Genomic DNA, 20,197 nt, shown 5'->3' on the forward strand with positions numbered 1-20,197 from the left:
AGACGGTATAATGAAAATGAGTCTGGAGATAGTCTATAGTTCTATCACTACAGACATGGCTAAATCATTTAACATCTCTGGAATGCAACATCCTTATCTGTAAAATCTCAAGCTGGAGTAAATACTCTCTGAAGTCCTACAGAGCTCTCACGTTCTGGGATTCTATGAATGAACCATTTCTGCCATCCTTCAATCCAAGCTTAGAATATAAGGTAATTCTTACTGTGGTAATGTTTTCTCCTCTCTTTTCTCTGAGAAAAGGGCAAGCAAGCACTTTAAGATCTCTCACGGACGCTTTCATTATCTGCTCGAGTTTGGATGTCGATAGACAGAGGTTACACCGGAATGAGGCTGTCAGAGCAGGGGCATCAGCCTTTGTCAGGTTGGCAACAAACACCACTTCTGGGTCTGTGATCTTGGCATTTAAAGTCATATTTGGTCTCACAGAGTCATCTGAAGAAACAAAAATAGGAACCATAAAAGTTCTAGCAACGTAAACCTTGTCACTTGGGTACATGTTATCTGTAAGTTGCTAAGTTGCTTCTAATATCCTGCTATTATGGATATGGTGAAAGTAACAATATTAATAACTGATCGGTAAAGACTAACGATAAATGATTATTAACAAATGCTGATTACGTGGGATAATGCAATCTTGACCCCTGTTGTTAAGAAGATCATTCCCACTCTGACCTAGCAGAAATCATCTTGTTTTGAAGTTCCTTTTGTCAGAATTAACGCATATATGCGATGCATGTGTGTACACGTCTGAGCGTGTCCTATGTTATGCTGCAGGAGCAAGGAAGGGAAAACAGGCGAGGGGAGTATCAGGAAGAGGACAGGAGACTCTTATAAGTACACAGGCCATTATTACTTGTCTGCCTTGATTTCACCCTCAAGTCTACAGTTAGTGTCATACAATCTATAGTAAAAATACATTACATGCATATATGAATAGAGATATCACATGATTACTGTTTAAGAAAGGTAAATGGAAAAATAAAATTCTGACCTTGCCAGTAAACGGCAGTTTTCCAATCTTGCTGAGTTACACATTAGAGAGAAAAATGCCTGACCTTAGACAATCACAATTTAACAGAGGAAATCACTGATCTACTTTGCAATGCTGGAATAAATGGTTTATGGGTCAGGGAGTGGCATCAGCATACACGGAGACCAGACCTGCGCAAACCCTCTGCTAACCTTAAGGAATCTAAGGTGATGTCCAGGGGTGCCATGTAGGGTCCTCCAATACTCCCACCCTCTGCTTTCAGCTGTTTAATTGCTCTTCAATATGATTTAATTCTTCCAAATATTTTCTTTGAATAAAAGATTCCCTTTTTATAAAACAGGCTGTATTTCTGGATGGGTAAAGAAATGTTAATGGCAGAGTTGGAACCAGAGCAGAGGTTTCCTGGTGCCTGATCCGATACATATTTTTACTCCACCTCTCTCTTAAAAAAATCTATGCTTACTAAGGTTTTTCTGCTGAATGCATTTAAATTTGAAAGAGTAATTTTACATTCTTAAATTCTCCATTTCTCTTTTTTCCAGTTTGTAATTTTGGTAAAATATACAAGTTGACAGATAAATTCTGCTAACCTTTCTCCATCTTGATTTTTGCTAAGGCAGTCTGTCGCAGTGGAATCTGTGATTCTTTAGCCATATTTTCTGGACTCTGAGGTACAGCTTTGATAAAGAAATCTGCCACAGTCATCAGAAATTCCACACTGGCACAAACATACAGCTTGTCAAGAACAGCATCAATATGACTTCCATTCTTGTCTTGTGTGTAACTTATGTCAATCATAGAACTGTTGTTATCTTGGCCATTCTTCTTATCAATCATTCTGAAAAAATATATACATTCATTATTTTATTTCCGCTAAAAGAATTAAAAAGACGAAAAATTTCCTATACATTTTAATCATTTTTCTTTCACCTTTCAGTTTCCAATCTGTGAATAGAAAACAGATCAGTGTTAACTTGAGTCTAATTAGCTAATCAGCAACCAAGACATGGTCTCCTAATCTCCACGGCAAGGTTCATGATAATAAGTAATTATAGAATACTTTATAATTATAATGCAATACTAGAAAAACAAATCAATGACTGCTGAAAGGAAGTTTGGCAATTGACAAAACACATTAATGTGGTGCCACAAAATTTAAAAGACAACCTCTTTATATTATTTTACAAAATAAAACCTCCCTGAAAGAATTTGTCTCCAAAGATCATCCTATACAATTGACTCCCAAATTATTTAATGTGATTCAAATCAGGCAGCGTTCATCAAGCGTCTGCAATGATATAATAATTCCCACACATCCTCATGTGCACTGCAAAGAGCACGCTATGAAACAGAAGGACGGCCTTTATCACCCTTGCCTAGACTGCTACCCCAAGACATGAAATTTGCAACTCAGAAAAGCTGGTTGCACGATAGCACTCTTTCCTCATTTATTCATCTCTTAGAAAAACAAAGGGCTCACAAGTATTCAATACATATTCAAAGGGTCCAACTTCAAACAACAGAATAGTTTTTCTCCAAAAAACAACAAGGACAAAAATATTATGCATCTCATTATTTGGGAAAGGAATAGAAATATAATTAGGCTATTGAAGTTGCATGTTTCTCACTTTATAGTAGGGTGATATAAATTAATCTTTCAAAAATGAGTTGATAATGTAAAAATTAGGGATTCCATTTTTTTTTCTTTTTTAATCCTGTAGGGTCTTTTTAAAGTATAGTTGATCTACTAAAACTTTTAAAGAAATTTCACAAAACTGTTTTAAAATATATAGACAAAATAAAACAAAAGAAAGATCTATAACTTTAAGGCTTTTTTGAAAAGAAGATTCTGCCTACTGTGAACAATTTAGAAAAATATATCACCAATGAACCACCCCATGTGGATTTAACTATTAAAATTCTTACAGTTTCTTAGTTCCCACTTTTAAGACAATACTCTATTTTATTATTAAACTTCCCTTTATTCAAAATTTAAAGCAACTGAACCTGAAATTAGCACTACTTCTTGATGCACTTCAAACTGAAATATGACCAAAGACCTCTTTTGATAATCCCAAGGAACAGAATCCCCAAAAGGATGATCAAAAGACCCCTTCTGACAATCTTAAGCTGAGAAATCAATGCCTGGTAGCAATGCCAAGTACAATGTCAACCTTATATAATGTGCGGCAAATTCAGAGATGACAAACCTTGATGTTGCTCTCTCAATTCCTTCTCTGAGATCATCAAGGGTGCATGTCTTAAGTTTAATATTGACATTCATTGAGCCATCCTTAAACATCTTCCCTGAAGAGGCCATAAGATGTAGTCTGAGTTCACCAAGCCGGAAACTGTCATTATGAAATGAAAGTTTGGATTCCTGTGGTATATTTTTCAAGCAAAAGAATCAATTATCTTCAGGTGTTACGTAATTACTTTTAAACATATTTCTTAACTCAGAGGTTAAAAGCAAATCCATACCACAAATTTTTAAAGTATGGGCATTAAAACTGGAACAAAGAATAATATGCGTGTTTGTGACTGTATATGCACATACAAATAAATATATAAGTGTGTGTGCTGATCTTCAACAAGGGTTAATACATAAAAATTTCTAATTTACAATTCAATGCAAATAAAAACAACCCAGGAAACTGTCAATCAATCATGCTAACTTACAAATATTGGGTTGGCCAAAATGCTCGTTTGGTTAATGAATACACTGTTCAATAAAGTTCTTGGTGAAAATGAAAAAGGTCTTTTATTTTTACTTAAAACCAAACGAACTTTTTGGCCAACCCAATATTTAATGAGCTCTTCTGTAAAACACTCTGTGAGAAGAACTAAAGGCTTTATGAGAAAGGATAAGGCATGGTAGGTGATCTCAGTGAGCTTATACTCTAATTGAAAAAAATACAATAGAAATACATTACAAGGAACATCCCAAGGAGATGCTGTAAGTTGTAAATAATTAAAAAATGATATATCGTCACTTATTTATTCAGACTTATATCTTCCCATATTCCACAAAGGATATTAAGTGATTAGGTAAAGAATATAAACAGCAAAAGCTCATAGGGTCAAAGAGATCATTGTGGGCTGGGAAAAATTCATGAAGAAGGTTGAGAACTAACTGAGCCTGAGAGACTGAGTGGAACCAGATAGGCTACGAGTGGTAGAAGAGATTCTAGATGGGGAAAAAACATGAGCAAACAATTCAAGATGCTCTGAGGGCACAAGGTACAGACTGGCATTTCAGGCTTAAATATTCCAATAAAAGAAAGGTAGGGAATGATGTCTGGAAAGAAATGTGGAGGTCTAATTGTGGTCTCAAATCCTAAACCAAATATTTAAACTTTAAGGAAAAAGGACGTCAATCTTTATTTCACCATAATACATAGCTCCAAATTCTGTAGGTGTGCCGAGACATTAAAAGAACAAAACCCAATCAACCAACCAAAAAAAAAAAAAAAAATTCAGGGAAGTAAAGATTATCAGTTCAGTCATAATTGCTCACTACAGACCATGGCATTGATATAAGGGTACTGGTGATGGGCAATTCTTGGCACACTGGTTATAACTCCCTATATTCTCTCACTCAAAAGAGTACAATGCGTGTAAGTGGGTCAGAATGAAATTATTATTGGAAAACTTGGAATGCCTTTAATTTACAAAAATGTAAATAATTCACAAACTTGTGATCTGTAACTATTAATAGAAATGACCAGTGACACATCTACTGATCACAATATAATAGCGTTTGTGATATGGTTACTGATGTAGACAATTTGGAGCCAATTAATTTTTTTAATAAGTTAAAATTCACATAACATAACACTGAATGCTTTCTAAGTATAATGGGAAGTTGTAAACCGCTACATAAGATTAATTGAAGAAACTGGCTTGTGCCAATGTCTAGGATGGATGAAAGGAAAAAGAGCAACAAACAAGGAAGCCACTGCAGTACTGTGCGAGCTAAGAAGTTTCAAATAAAGCAGCAGTGAAAACTGCCAGGAAAGAACAAATGTTCACTCAAAGAAAAAACTGACAGTACTCTATCTAAATGAATAAAGAAGGTCTACAAAGAAGGAAGTAAAAGAAGACACCAAGATTCTAAGGCTGAGAAACCAGTAGAATGATAGTACCTTAATTGAAATGAAGAATCCATTTAACTGTTCATTCTCCATTATGTCATTTTCTGATCTTTTTTTTAACATTAAACATTAGAAATTAAGGCAGTCACCTCACACCAGTCACAGTGGCCAACATTAAAATGTCTACAAATAACAAATGCTGGAGGGGGTGTGGAGAAAAGGGAACCCTCCTACACTGTTGGTGGGAATGTAAATTGGTGCAGCCACTATGGAAAACAGTATAGATGTTCCTCAAAAAACTAAAAATAGAGTTGCAATATGATCCAGCAATCCTACTCCTGGGCATATATTCAGACAAAAGTATAATTCGAAAAGATACATGCACCCCTATGTTCACAGCAGCACTATTCACAATAGCCAAGACAAGGAAACAACCTCAATTTCCATCAACAGATGAATGGATAAAGAAGATGTGGTACATGTATACAATGGAATACTCCTCAGCCATAAAAAGGAATGAAATAATGCCATTTGCAGCAACATGGATAGACCTGCAGATTACCATACTAAGCAAAGTAAGTCAAAAAAGAGAAAGACAAATACCATGTGATATCACTTATATGTGGAATCTAAAGTATGACACAAATGAATATATCTACGAAACACAAACAGACTCATAGATAAAGAGAACACACTTCTGGTTGTCAAGGGGGAGGGATGGATTGGGAGTTTGGGATTAGCAGATGCAAACTATTGTATACAGGATGGATAAGCAACAAGGTCCTACTGTATAGCACAAGGAACTATATTCAATATCCTGTGATATACTATAAAGGAAAGGAATATAAAAAAAGAATATATATGTATAACTGAATCACTTTGATATACAGCAGAAATTAACACAATACTGTAAATCATCTATACTTCAATAAAATTTGAAAAAAAAATGAAATTAAGGCAGTCCATTGCACAAATGACAGACACTAGCCCAAGGCCCAAAAATAACAATACATGAATATTGTATAACATTTAGAAAACAATATAAAACATAAGAAAACATATAAATGGACATAAACAACAGATACTTATAATCAGTGCATATTATGGGTACTATATGTATGAGTATTATGATATGAGATATTAATTGATATAATCAAAAACATTTATTAGAAGACACTACCTATATAATAAAAAAATAGCTTTCTGAACTATCAATTACACATTATGTGGTTCAAATCATAATGGCACTAGACCCTGGTTCCTCAATTCACTCATCAGTATCCTTAATATGTATCTACTACATATAAAATTTATTCAAGAGAAACATAATTAATGCTTATATATCATGGATAATCATGAATTTAAAAATAATCCTCTAAGGTTCCAAAGCCACTACTAAATTATTTTCCTTAGTTAAATATGCATATATATCTAGCTACATAATAAAATTGTACATATAATTAATTACTCATATATAAAATTCTTCTCCTAGAGATAGGTTTAAGTGTTTTAGTGCTGATATTACTTGGAAAAAAGTAAGAACTTTTCCTTGGCCTAGTAAGATTAAAAACACTGGGACTTCCCTGGTGGGCCAGTGGCAAAGAATCTGCCTTCCAATGCAGGGGATGCAGGTTCCATCCCTGGTCAGGGAACTAAGATCTCACATGCCATGGTGCACCTAAGCCCACACGCCTCAACGAAAGAGCCCACATGCCTCAATGAAAGAGCCCACGTGCCGCAAACTACTGAGCCCACGTGCTCCGGACCCCGCGCTCCACAACTACAGAGCCCACATGCCCTGGAGCCTGTGCGCCACAACTAGAGAAGAGAATACCTGCATACCACAACTAGGGAGAAGCCCACGCGCTGCAAGAGCCCGTGTGCTGCAACAAAAAGATCCTGCATGCCACAATGAAGACCCAACACAGCCAAAAATAAAAATAAACTAAATATTTTTAAAAATTAAAAAAAATTAAAAAACTAACAAAGTGAAAGCAGAGAGCAAGACCAATGCATATTCTCTAAGCCAAATAGAATTTAATACACACATCAATTGTGAGAAGAAAAGTCACATCAAAAAAATGACAACATTCTAAAACTGAATATCAAGAGCTAAAGATGTATTCCTAGATGCAGACATTAACTACATACCTGGCTGGGATCATTGTTATAAAGTATAATAGAAAGAGATTCAAAGTGAAAGTCAAACTGGAGAGTGACATTCTGGTCCAAAGAAAGCTTTGAGTCTGTCCCATCTTCTTGTTCTGATGGTTCAAACATAAATATGAAAATTAAAAAGCTTTTAAGTATGTATATGATTTTATACATATTTTAAAAACTAAGATTCTAAATTTATATCATATTTTCAAGGATTCTTTAAATCATTATGAGACAATTAACAAAAATGGCATGTATTCCATATATATTTAATACAGGGCTAAGTGACAGAGCCAGACTATCTACATTAAAAATAAAAAGAGAGAGGGCCTTGCAAGGAGTATCAAGACAACTTTTTTTAAAAAGTCCATCCAGAGCAAGACTACTTCATTATAGTTTATAATTATCAAAGCATTTCACTTAACTGGTTACAAGCCATTCTCAAGAGATTATGAAATTGGAGGTAGAGAAAAGTAAAATACTTTGTCCTACAACAGACAGCTAGTCAGTAAAAGATCCTCTGCTAGTGTAGTTCATGTCTCACTATCTTTAATTACCTATATCACCCAATCCATTACCTTTACAAGAAGAAGAGAATGTAATTCAAAAGCAGAGTCGAGGAGAGCTCAAATATAATTTGGGATAGGGAGCCTTCGGAATTCTGAGGTGAAAGAGACTTCGACAAGTAATTCAGTCTCTCCCCTCATCTTTAGGCAGAAACTTTTTAGACAAAGAACAATAGATACTGCTTTCAATCACTCTTACAAAGTGATTCTGCGATCTCTTTTGGAGATTGATTCTACTCTTTTGGTCATTTATAGGAAAGTCTATTCTTACTGTACAAGTTACTGGAAGAGCAAACACTGCATAACTTTAACCAGATAAAGGCTTCTCCAAGTTGGAAAGCTCTAGGGTTTTTTTCCTTTACCTTTCCTGAAAATAATTTACATTCCAATCTTCATCATCTTTGTAGCTTTTTCATCTGAACTCAGAAGTTTTCCCAAGTACCACATTAACTGTATAGCCTGAACCAGACACGAATTGACCACAGCTGAACATAATGAGATCGTTAATCACATAAAGCTTGCCTGCTACAGTTTATTCACGTGTACATAGTTCCTGTCTAACCAGAGCTACAGCCTACTTATCTAGCATTTGTCTATACAGTGGCATGAACTAAACCTGGGAGAAGATGCTGACCTCACTAAACTCATGTAGTACTCTTAACTATCCTGAACGAAAAACCTTATTTTTCACACTGCTCTAGTCATTTGTTTTGTGATTTCAAAACACACCAGACCTAACTATAGGTGAAGCAGTGCTGGTACAGCGTTATTAACTGGCGGTTTTACCGACTGCTGTCGTAAGTAACAGCTGATGACCTAAGCATTATAAAAGCACAGCAGTCTGGGGCCATTTATTACATGGACAAGGAACACTTCATCTCTTTTTAGCCATGGAAATATTAACCTATTCACAGTCTAAAATAAAACATATGATATTCATGTAACGATTTTAAATGATGAAAAGGGTGCAATTATAAAGTTATTCTATATAATTGTTCAAGAAAGTAAAAAGAAACCTTATATTTTAGAAAAATTATCTTTTAAAAACGGCTGAATTTAAAAGGTTCAGCGCTTTTGAAAGATTCAATTTTAATAATCTGGGAAACTCCCTTATGTATCTGACTATATCACACTCCCCAATAAAGCCAGATAAGTAATGCTGTTACTAAACAAGAATACCTTCCTTTTTTATGGAGCAGTCATCTGAGTATGACACCAAGGTCCTTTTCTCTCAATTAGTCTGGGACCTTACTATGCTACATGCCTACTTTGCTTTTTCTCAAAGTACACCACCTCAGTGCCCCTTGAATTGGACAAATTCACCTTTCACAAATAAAGGGCAAATATGCCTCATGCAGGCAATAAGAGGTGGGCCCTCCCTTTAGAGCAATGAGCCTATCTCCTTCCCCTGGGAGCTTCAAGGCAGCCCCAGCTGATTTTCCACAGTAAATAATACAATACTGGATCAGTTCACACCACATTATGCTGGACAACTAAAATCAACACTAAATATAAATATGGCATTAACACTAATTTTTCTCTATAATCAAAGCAAAAATCTCCATCAATTTATACCTTTGAGGTGGTCAGGTCTACTGGAAACGTCTTTTCTTACTCTTATAGCCTCCTGGGTAGACTGTGTAGGGCTTGGCTGTGAAGAAGCTTCTCCAAGATTCTCCAGCAAAATTTTCATTAAAACTGTTAAGTCATCTTTACTGAGAGCAACCTAGAAAGCAACAATAGGCTGTTGTTAATACAAAGTAATAAAAAATGCAAAATATAATATCTATGTCTTAATTTATGGTCCCTCAAATTAACTAATTGTACAGCTAACTAAAAAAAAAAAAAAAAAAAAAGCAAGTTGGGACCATGAATACCAGGATAAAAGTACTTCATTTTATAGTATTAGACATTACTCCTGTGTGTAAACACGCATCTGCCTCCACTCATATCCAAGCCCCTACTTCCGGTACTCCCTTCTTCCTGCCTTAACTGCTACTATCTATCTTGTCCTGTTCCTGGACCTGTGTCCCTCTCCCCTCTCCCTAGTTCCTCATCTCCATTCTGCTTCTCTCTCTTTTCATCCACTACCGGATTTCTCCTCCACATTATTTACTCTCCTCCAAACTCAATACAGGAAGAACGCTGTTCAGTTTCCAGTCTCCACCAAGAAGGAAAAAGATGCTCTCCTGCAATGCAGCTCTTTTTTGTTTGTTTTTAATTTAATTAATTTATTTTTGGCTGCGTTGGGTCTTCGTTGCTGCGCACGGGCCTTCCCTAGTTGGGGTGAGCGGGGGCTACTCTTCGTCACGATGCGTGGGCTTCTCACTGCAGTGGCCTCTCCCGCTGCAGAGCACCAGCTCCAGGTGCACAGGCTTCAGTAGTTGCGGTTCACAGGCTCTAGAGCGCAGGTTCAGTAGTTGTGGCACACAGGCTTAGCTGCTCCGCGGCATGTGGGATCTTCCCCGACCAGGGCTCGAACCCATGTTCCCTGCGTTGGCAGGCAGATTCTCAACCACTGCGCCACCAGGGAAGCCCCGCAATGCAGCTCTTATTCTCAGTACATATGCATCTGCACAGACTTAGATCATTTAACTTATCAAGATGATACCTCTTTAGAATAACAAATGCATCTACAAAGAATTTTTAAAAACCAAAACACAGACCAGGATATGAGTATCTTGCTAATCTCCAACCTTTATAAAAGGGGATATGTGGCAAAAAGGAAAAAAAAAAAAGCAAGAGCTTTTGAGTCAGGCAGATCTGTATCAATAATACCACTTTCAAGCTGTGCTACTGGCTAAGTTTCTTAGCCTCCTTAACTCAAGTTTCTTTTCTTTTTTTTTTTTTAATAAATTTATTTTTTTTTAAAATAAATTTATTTTTTTGGCTGCATTGGGTCTGTGTCGCTGCGGGCGGGCTTTCTCTTCGTTGCAGTGTGCGGGCTCCTGAGGGTTTATTGCGGTGGCTTCTCTTGTTGCGGAGCACGGGCTCTAGGCACGCAGGCTTCAGTAGTTGTGGCATGTGGGCTCAGTAGTTGTGGCTCACAGGCTCTAGAGCGCAGGTTCAGTAGTTGTGGCACACAGGCTTAGCTGCTCCGCGGCATGTGGGATCTTCCCCGACCAGGGCTCGAACCCACGTCCCCTGCGTTGGCAGGCAGATTCTCAACCACTGCGCCACCAGGGAAGCCCCGCAACCCAGCTCTTATTCTCAGTACATATGCATCTGCACAGACTTAGATCATGTAACTTATCAAGATGATGCCTCTTTAGAATAACAAATGCATCTACAAAGAATTTTTAAAAACCAAAACACAGACCAGGATATGAGTATCTTGCTAATCTCCAACCTTTATAAAAGGGGATATGTGGCAAAAAGGAAAAAAAAAAAAAAAGCAAGAGCTTTTGAGTCAGGCAGATCTGTATCAATAATACCACTTTCAAGCTGTGCTACTGGCTAAGTTTCTTAGCCTCCTTAACTCAAGTTTCTTTTCTTTTTTTTTTAAATAAATTTATTTTTTTAAAAAATAAATTTTTTTTTTGGCTGCATTGGGTCTGTGTTGCTGCAGGCGGGCTTTCTCTTCGTTGCAGTGTGCGGGCTCCTCAGGGTTTATTGCGGTGGCTTCTCTTGTTGCAGAGCATGGGCTCTAGGCATGCGGGCTTGAGTAGTTGTGGCATGTGGGCTCAGTAGTTGTGGTTCCTGGGCTCTAGAGCGCAGGCTCAGTAGTTGTGGCGCACGGACTTAGTTGCTCCGCGGCATGTGGGATATTCCCGGACCAGGGCTCGAACCCGTGTCCCCTGCATTGGCAGGCGGACTCTTAACCACTGCGCCACCAGGGAAGTCCCTAACTCAAGTTTCTTAATGTTTAAAATAGGAATAATATCATCTATCTCATGAGTGGCTGCACAACAACAGGAAGCTGCTAGAACAAAGATGCTGCTGGTTGCTAAGATCCATTAAACCTTTTAATCCTTCCATCTTTTGTACACTTCCCCTACACATATAGTGGTCCAAAAGGCCTTTTTCAAGTACCTAAACACAAATTCACACAGATACATTCACAGCATCTTTTCTTCTGAACATCAGAGTACCCTATGTCCCCCAAATTAGGTCCCTATCACCAAGGAAATTGCCTGATTCCCAGCCTAAATGAAACTGGGGAGATATTTTAGCAAGAGACAATGACCAGGGATTTCTTATTTGCTCCAAGCCCCAGTCCTTAGATAACAGATGTCACTTTAACTCCCTAGGACTTCTTTGTATATTCATTCCCACTTGTGACACCAACCAAGATATCACAGTTGCCTGAAGAACAGCTAACTTCACCACCTCCTAATATTTGAAAAGGATCAAATATTAGTTCTGGGAGCTAATCTTAGCAAGGGAGAATTTAAGAGAACAGTCTCATATTCCAGAATAGAAAAGTCTCTATCAATACCCTGAACAGATGTTCTTCTTCATATATCATATCTACTCATACTACAGATAGGGATCTTTCATTCCTACAACAAACTTCAATTTTAACATCTTCCCCAGTAGGACTCTGCTCCTTTGACCCTTCTTGTTTAATCTTAGAACTAACTCTGAAATAATCACACACATCAAAAACCATAAACTACTAAATTTTTATTTGTCTTTCACACATTCTGTTCAGTCACCCCCTCCCTTTCCCTATCCCCTACTGTTTGGCTTCAACAGTTTCACACACAGGCGCACAAGAACCATAAGATTCCTACACTTCCATGACCATCTTCGACCAGTATCTTCTCTTCCTGTGAGCCTACATATGACCTGCTAACTACAGTATTAAAAATATTGCTGTTTACTCGGTGCTTTGTGACCACCTAGGGGGGGTGGATAGGGAGGGTGGGAGGGAGACACAAGAGGGAGGAGATAGGGGGACGTATGTATATGTATAGCTGATTCACTTTGTTATAAAGCAGAAACTAACACACCATTGTAAAGCAATTATATTCCAATAAAGATGTTTAAAAAAAAAGTATTGCTGTTTATATGCTTACCAAATAAACATATTCACCTACTGAAAATGTCTACTTTTCTATAAAAGAGTGCTTCTATACATTAAAAATACTACTAAGGTGCTTTGAATGTGGTATCTAAATATCACTTTACAGAGTCTTATAATTTAACTGCCTTAAAACTTTAATAGAATTTTCTAAAATTACTAATAATATTTTCTGTAGACTCCATAGCTTTTAACCTCAGAGTTCTTGCTTGGTTTTACCAAATATCCAATTAATGTGAAATAAAGAAAAGTGTGGGAAACTAGGATAACTTCATTTTCAGTTAACAAAGCATTCCCTTTAAATGTATTATCACTTCTGATGTCCACTTGAACTACACTGTGATCAATGATAAAAGCCTCTCTAGCAATTTTCATGTATTTTATACATATACTTACCTGCATAGGTTTTAGTTTTCCTTTTATCTCCATCCCTGGAATTTTCATATACCATGATGCTGCTAAATTTCGCTGTATGGATAAAAGCATGTTGACTGGTTTTAAAATTTCGATGTCATGCTGTGGTAAGCCAGCCTGCAAAATTGTTCTGAAAGATAAATAAGAATTTATTTTTACATTTCTAAAATCTACATCTTAAAATGAAGACTATCATATTGTGTAACAGTTTCCACGTAGCATTTTTCTAAACACTAAAGGCTGCTATCAGAGTTCTTTTAGAACATGTTTCTTTTCACAAATCAATCTGCATCAGAATAATTCAAGTTTATATGCAGAGCTATGTAAAACAAAGCCTACGTAATGCTGATTTCAAAGAGACAAATTTCATGAAGTATGACTATCGCACTATCTACTATCTTTCACAAGGATATTTAATAGCAACTAGTCCAACGTCATACAAACATGTTACATCCTCCTAAAATTGGAGGACAAAGAAAGTGATACTCTACTTAGCCCTTAGGTTTATGTTATTAGTACTTCTCCAAACTCAAAGGGAAAAACTCACCAAACCTAGAAGTTAAACAAGCATATTATAACAGTCATATCTAGCCTGCCTGTCAACAAACATTTGAACCACCAAATAAGTTACTCTTGTCCTTCAACAGAGCGAACACTTTCCCATTTGGATTTGATAATCCGTTAGATATCTTACTGAGAATTCCTAAATGTGACAAGGTTTGGAAATGAGAAATAAATCTTAAATTTTATTACATTTTAAGAAGTCTTTGTCTCTGTACAGAAATGAAAATAGCGATGTGCAGAGCAAATAAATAAACAAAAATAAATCTAAATTAAGTATTATTGAGTAAACTATAATTTTATAATAGGAAATTTTTATAGAGTGAAAAAAACACGTTATAAATTTAGTAAGACAAAATGTAGATTCTATGAGATCCACCATCATAAACCACTAACCAAAAACCAACAGTCAAGGTTTCATAATTAGAAGAAATAAGGAATAAGAACTATAAATCACTAGAGTGTTTTACCCCTGGCAAAGGTTTTATGAAAATTCTATCTCTAGTAAGTAATTTGCCATTGGATTATATATTTATACCTGGACAGCTTCAGCTGAGTGAGTTGGATGTTCATTTTATCAATGACTGGGGGAAGAGAATGCTGTTCCACAGAAACTACACTAAATTGGTTTTCAACTTTGATTAAACCCAGGTCTGCTATAACAGCATTAGGTGATACTGAAGACTGAGGAATGAGAATAACTGGTGCTTTCAAGTTGATATCCATCAAAAGGCGGAAGCTCTTTTCAGCCAAGTCTTTCATGCTGGAAGCAGCTCTCTCTGCAGCCTGGACTGTAGCTGTGCTCAAAGCTTCTTTGGCGGTTTGAAAATTGTTGAGGAAGTTCTGGTGGAAAATACTGGTATTTAGAGTTCCTCCAAAACAGGATTTATTTTTAAAAGGAAAAACTTTAAGAAAGAAAAACTAAATAAAAGAGATGATATAAAAGAGACGTTATTTATGACTGTGTGCATGGAGTAAAGTCTAGAAAGATACACCCTGTGATAATTAACAAGTGGAAGAAAGAATCCTTTAACTTTCACTTTATGCATTTCAGAATTATTTGTTTTTTGACAAATTTTGGTAACAATACTTTTTAAAATATCCCTTGTACTCACGAATGTTGTCATCTTAATTCAAACTTAAATAAAAAGATGAAGGAGAACTCTTTACATCTCCCAAAGTTGCTTTAATTCTGTACCTCTAGGTCATAGGAATAAAGTCTATTAGTTTTAGTCCTTAGTTTTAGAAACTAAGGTTTTGCCCGCTTATTTCTAAAGGTTCTTTTCTTAAGTGTACTCTAACATGAGCAAAGGTGCTGAAGTATTTACAATCTTGCAATCATTAATAAGAGTCAAAAACTCTTTATGTAGAGTGAGATGCCTTTCACCTCAATTTCAACTAAAATGAGAAAGATTTTTCCCAATGGAGAAAAGAATTGGAAGCAATATTCTTCCATTAATAACGCAAATGGTTTATTTAGTTTATTAAACTAACCCCCCCTCCAAATAAATTACTTTCCAGAAAAATAAAACATGATGATTTAGGTAGAAATCCATAACTTAAAAGCTTTGATTAACAGCCCTGCTAAGAGGCATAGGCAAATTAAACTCTTCAGCTCATGACACTTACATGGAAATAAATAATTAAAAGAATTTTATGGCCTTGTTGATCATAATTATAATCAAAAGCTGTAAGTTCCAGTATTAGTCCTTCAAATGCCTGATGACCTCCTTAAAAGATTCTTTTCACTAAATACCTTTTAAGGGTCTCTCATAAAACAAATAACACTGAAAAGCCCTAATTAAAACATCAGAAAGTACTTTCAAAATATATAACTATGGAAATGTTAAAGAATGATTATTCATAGGTTCAAAAGAATGATAACAAAAATTCATTCAGTTATCCATCATGTAAAGGATTTCCTTAATTGTAATATTCTATTCAGCATTTGGGAGTTTACCACACAGCCCTATTAAAGATTTTGACTACCTAGGTTCAGATGTATAGGCAAAGATACTTAGGTGTCAATGAGAAATAAATATATTTAAAAAATAAACTTACCAAAAGAGACATGAAGAATTTATGAACATAAACAATTTGAATACAACCCACTTTGAGAGTAAGTTTGCCATCTACTTTAGACATATCAGCATAGGCCTTTCCTTCTGTGGCATCTGGATAAAGAGTCATTTGGAACCTAAAGACTTCATCTCCCAAAATAGAGACAGCCTAAAAGTATTAAATTAACTGGTTATTATATCAAAAGAGCTGTATCACTGTATTATAAATAAGTTTCCTTATTACAGAATCTTTGATATATAAAGAAGCATCACTTAAATTCAACCTTCAACAAACTATTAGTTAAAAACATTTAACTTGACAATAACTTTTTCCTATATCTATAAAAAAAGTTTTATCAATGGAGATATCAATCACTTAATTGATTAGAAATAACTTTTACAAATCACCTAGTCTATATACACTGTGAAAGCAGATGATGACCATATTCATGCTTACTCCCTAACAAAATGCCTGACACATGACAGATAATAAATATACACTGAACAAATGATTAAAGGTAGCTCAAGCCCCAAAAAACAAAAATAAATTTCAATATAGAAACGTATCTTTTAATTACCTTTTTGTGAATAGAAGTCGAATCAACATTCGTAACTATGATGTCCTTAAGTCTGGCAAACATGTCGGTCTGCTTTGGCCTCACAGAAATAGAGGCATCCATTCCTGTGGGAAACACAACACTTTTCACCTAATCCAAGTGAACTAATTTAGTGGTTTTTAATTCAATAATATACTACCAAGATAGAGAATAGATAAAAATCACTCACTATTAGACATATTAAAGGTAACAACTTTTTTTTTTTTTTTGGCCACGCCAAGTGGCATGTGGGAATGTGGGATCTTGGTTCCCCGACCAGGGGTAGAACCCGCGCCCCTTGCACTGGAAGCGCAGAGTCTTAACCACTGGACCGCCAGGGAAGTCCCAAAGGTAACAACTTCTATGTATGAGACACTAAGAAAGATTATAATATCTTTAAGTGCTAGAAGCATCTCATACATAAACTTTGTGGAAATTTTAAAACAAAAGAAATCAAATGTCAAAGAAAATTAATCACAGGTCTCCAAACACAAGTATCCTGTGCATTATTAGTAAGATCAGAATTGGTCATTTATGATGACACCTAACATTTGTTAAACAGTTATTTTACAAACATTATATAATGAAAACTATTACTCTGAAAACTAAACATAAATATAATTTGATGAATAAATACTATTCTTTCTACAGTAAACTGTATCTAAAACACAATCTTTTAAAATTTCTCTCCAAAAAAATGTTTGTCATTCTCATAATTTCTAAAGGCATGATTTCTAAAACCACTCCTCAGAGTGAATGAGAGAATGCCTACAGCTAAGCCCCAAGAATGAACCTAAATCATTACTATGCTATGCATAAATAGATACTCAGTAACATTTGTTGAACGGAACTGATTTTCTAACCCCTTGTTAACTGCTTATTATGTACATACCAGGCACTTTTCTTAATACACGTAAATTTGTAAACTTAATCCTCATAACAATCCCATGAATAATTATTATAACTATCTCCATTTTACAGAAGAGGGAACTCAGGCACGGAAACATTAATTAATTTGCTCAAGGTCAGCCAGTAAGTGTTAGAGCCAAAGTCTGAACCTTGGCAGGCTGGCTCCAGAACCCATGGTATAATCTGAACTCATCTTTATATCAGGCTGATGACGAGTAAAGCTTAAAAAATTTCTTTTAGAAACTTCTTTTCCTGACGCTATATAAGCACAAAAGACAAGGGAAACAGGATAATGACATTTTCTTTACTCAGTGAGATGTTATGATGTTCATTTTTCAGTTTAAAGTTACATTATTCTGAAAATGCAAACAGAATATGAGATTAAGCCTTAGACTTATTCTGAAAAATTTTTTAAACATAAGGACTGTCTCACATCAGTCATGAATCATAACAAATTTACTTCTAACATTTCAAAGCACATCTCTGAAAAGTTTGCAAGACTCTTCAATATAAGTAAACCAAAAGACAACTCATGAGAAATCTACCATGCAACAAGCTCATTCTCCCTGAAGGTCTATGTAAAGAAACAGAAATACCTACACTAAGAAAAAATTACTTACCATGTATTCTAATATCTGCAATATTACACTTCTGATCACAGACAAAGACATTAAATGCATTTAATTCAGCTATGACCTTTAAATCAAACACATCATCTTGAGAAGTGTTGCTGGATACTGAAAAGTAAAGAATTCTAGTGATTAGCAAAGTGCAAAGATGATATAACATAAAATAATCCCCAAATCACTAAAATAAAAGTACATTATCAACTATGAAGAACCAAAAAGGTCTCCATTAAGATTACATATAATTAATATTATTTTAAAATAAATTTTCAAATGCCAATCAGACAGAAAGTAGCATACTTCCATCCAAATTAAAAATAAAGGCAACGTTTACTAGCACCTTGTAAGTATAATTTTGCTAGATGGAAACCTTACTATAATTTTTCTTGTGGGTAAAAAGGAAACCCCCTATATTAGAATTCTAAGATTCCATTAGAGCTAAATTTTGATTTGGAACTCCTTTACATATCATATATTAGATCAAAGAAAAATATTTCATGAAAAATTGAAATAGTGATGACTTAGTAAATATGTATTATTAACTATGACACATACATTTTATTAACTATAGAGACAACTTCCCTAGATTATATTATGTTTCTCCATGAAGAATCCTAAAAAAATTTCTATAAGAAATGAACATAAACGGCTAAAGTTAAGAAAAAAACAAAAAATTATTTTATAATGTGTATTTGTGTCTGTGCACATGTGTATAAAAATCACAATCAAATGGATTCCCTTAATCTATTTTAGTCTAGGTCCTGATTGATAAATTTAAGATATAATTTCCTAGAGATTTGTCTTGACTGAAGGAAACACTTTTTCCTATAAAACTGTAAAAGTATGGGGACATCAGTCCTTAATCACCTAGATGATAAAAACGGTTTTTTTTTTTCCTTTAAGATTTAAAGTAGCAAAATCAAACCATAAAAAACAGCTATTTGGCATAACTAGAAGATTGTTTTTTTGGATTACTATTTTTTGTAGTTTATTGTGAGCTTAAACATTGCTTTTTCATTTATTCAACTGTGTGTGTGTGCGTGTGTATGTATGTATATGTTATGTAAGTATTTCCATGGATATTAATGTAACAAGTACATTAAAGACGAAGAAGGTAAAACTCTTTTACTCTAGTTTAATGCAAAAATACTGCTGTGCTCCCTGGTTAAAAAAAAAATCTCATCCTTGTATCAGATCTAATATTACTAACAGTTTTCACTTTAAAGATGCCAGTAATATAGATATAATACAACTAGATAATGGTCTGAAAATTAAATTACCACATGTTAGATACTCACATCATATGACATGAAAGAAAAATAATTAAAATCATATTTGGCTTAAAAAGAGGCACATGTTCACTCACGCTACACCACATCTAATATTTCACGGCACAAATTGTGGCATGTGCCCATATCTCTATGTGACTTAAATACACTTTTGGTTAGAAACCAAAGTGAGTCTGTCTCTTCCATGAGATTGTTCCTTTTGTGTTTTGCAAAGCTGAAAACTGTTGAGCACCAGGTAGTTTTAACTGACTGACTAAAATGGGCCTTTGTTACTACACATGATTGTGTTCATATTTTAATTACTTCCTTCCTCACTTTCACTGGAGTGAAGGTTACAGAGACATCAATGCAAAGTATATACAACTTTATTTGACATAAAAGCTAGGCAGTGAAATCAAATATAAATACATGGTAAATATTAAACACTTATTTAAAATCTCTCACTAAATTACCCTATTATACCATAGGGATAAAATCTGCTTTCTTTTGAAACCAACCTAATCTGTCAAAGCAGCTAAAACATAAAGGTGATAAACAGTTATCTTAGCTTGAAAATACATGTTATTATAAGATTATTAAAGTTCAGATAGAAAGTATTAAACCATGACTCAAAAGTTAATACCAGTTTTCGCAATGATACTCCTGGACTCCCCCGTAAGTGGCTTCAGCTCCGATTCCTTCTTAGAAGGTTCAGAGGATGGAAAAGCAGATGATAAAAAATCCATGAAGGACAGTAAAGCTTCCAAATGAAGAACTAAGTTTAAGGATGAAAATGAAACCTAAGATAATGAACAATTAGAGAGGCAGATTTCAGATATGGAAACATTTTTATGTCAAACCTCAACGTATACAAGTAGCACAAGAAGAGTTCAACTAAGGACTTTTTT

General features: G+C 35.1%; 1 protein-coding gene across 2 annotated transcripts in view; it reads right to left on the bottom strand.

Moving 5' to 3' along the window:
* VPS13C (vacuolar protein sorting 13 homolog C) overlaps positions 1–20,197 on the bottom strand; it is a 182,085-nt gene that overhangs the window by 59,838 nt on the left and 102,050 nt on the right. For both annotated transcript variants that reach the window (XM_068552869.1, XM_068552859.1), the window contains exons 40-50: positions 19,933–20,089; positions 18,016–18,132; positions 16,469–16,572; positions 15,892–16,059; positions 14,369–14,673; positions 13,252–13,399; positions 9,405–9,555; positions 7,258–7,370; positions 3,223–3,392; positions 1,603–1,850; positions 224–453 (exon numbers count right to left, since the gene is read on the bottom strand). In XM_068552869.1, coding sequence (XP_068408970.1) covers positions 224–453; positions 1,603–1,850; positions 3,223–3,392; positions 7,258–7,370; positions 9,405–9,555; positions 13,252–13,399; positions 14,369–14,673; positions 15,892–16,059; positions 16,469–16,572; positions 18,016–18,132; positions 19,933–20,089 — 1,911 coding nt within the window. The remainder of the gene's footprint in view (positions 1–223; positions 454–1,602; positions 1,851–3,222; positions 3,393–7,257; positions 7,371–9,404; positions 9,556–13,251; positions 13,400–14,368; positions 14,674–15,891; positions 16,060–16,468; positions 16,573–18,015; positions 18,133–19,932; positions 20,090–20,197) is intronic.

The sequence above is a fragment of the Eschrichtius robustus genome, chromosome 1, assembly GCF_028021215.1.
Source record: "Eschrichtius robustus isolate mEscRob2 chromosome 1, mEscRob2.pri, whole genome shotgun sequence".
Classification (NCBI taxonomy): Eukaryota; Metazoa; Chordata; class Mammalia; order Artiodactyla; family Eschrichtiidae; genus Eschrichtius; species Eschrichtius robustus.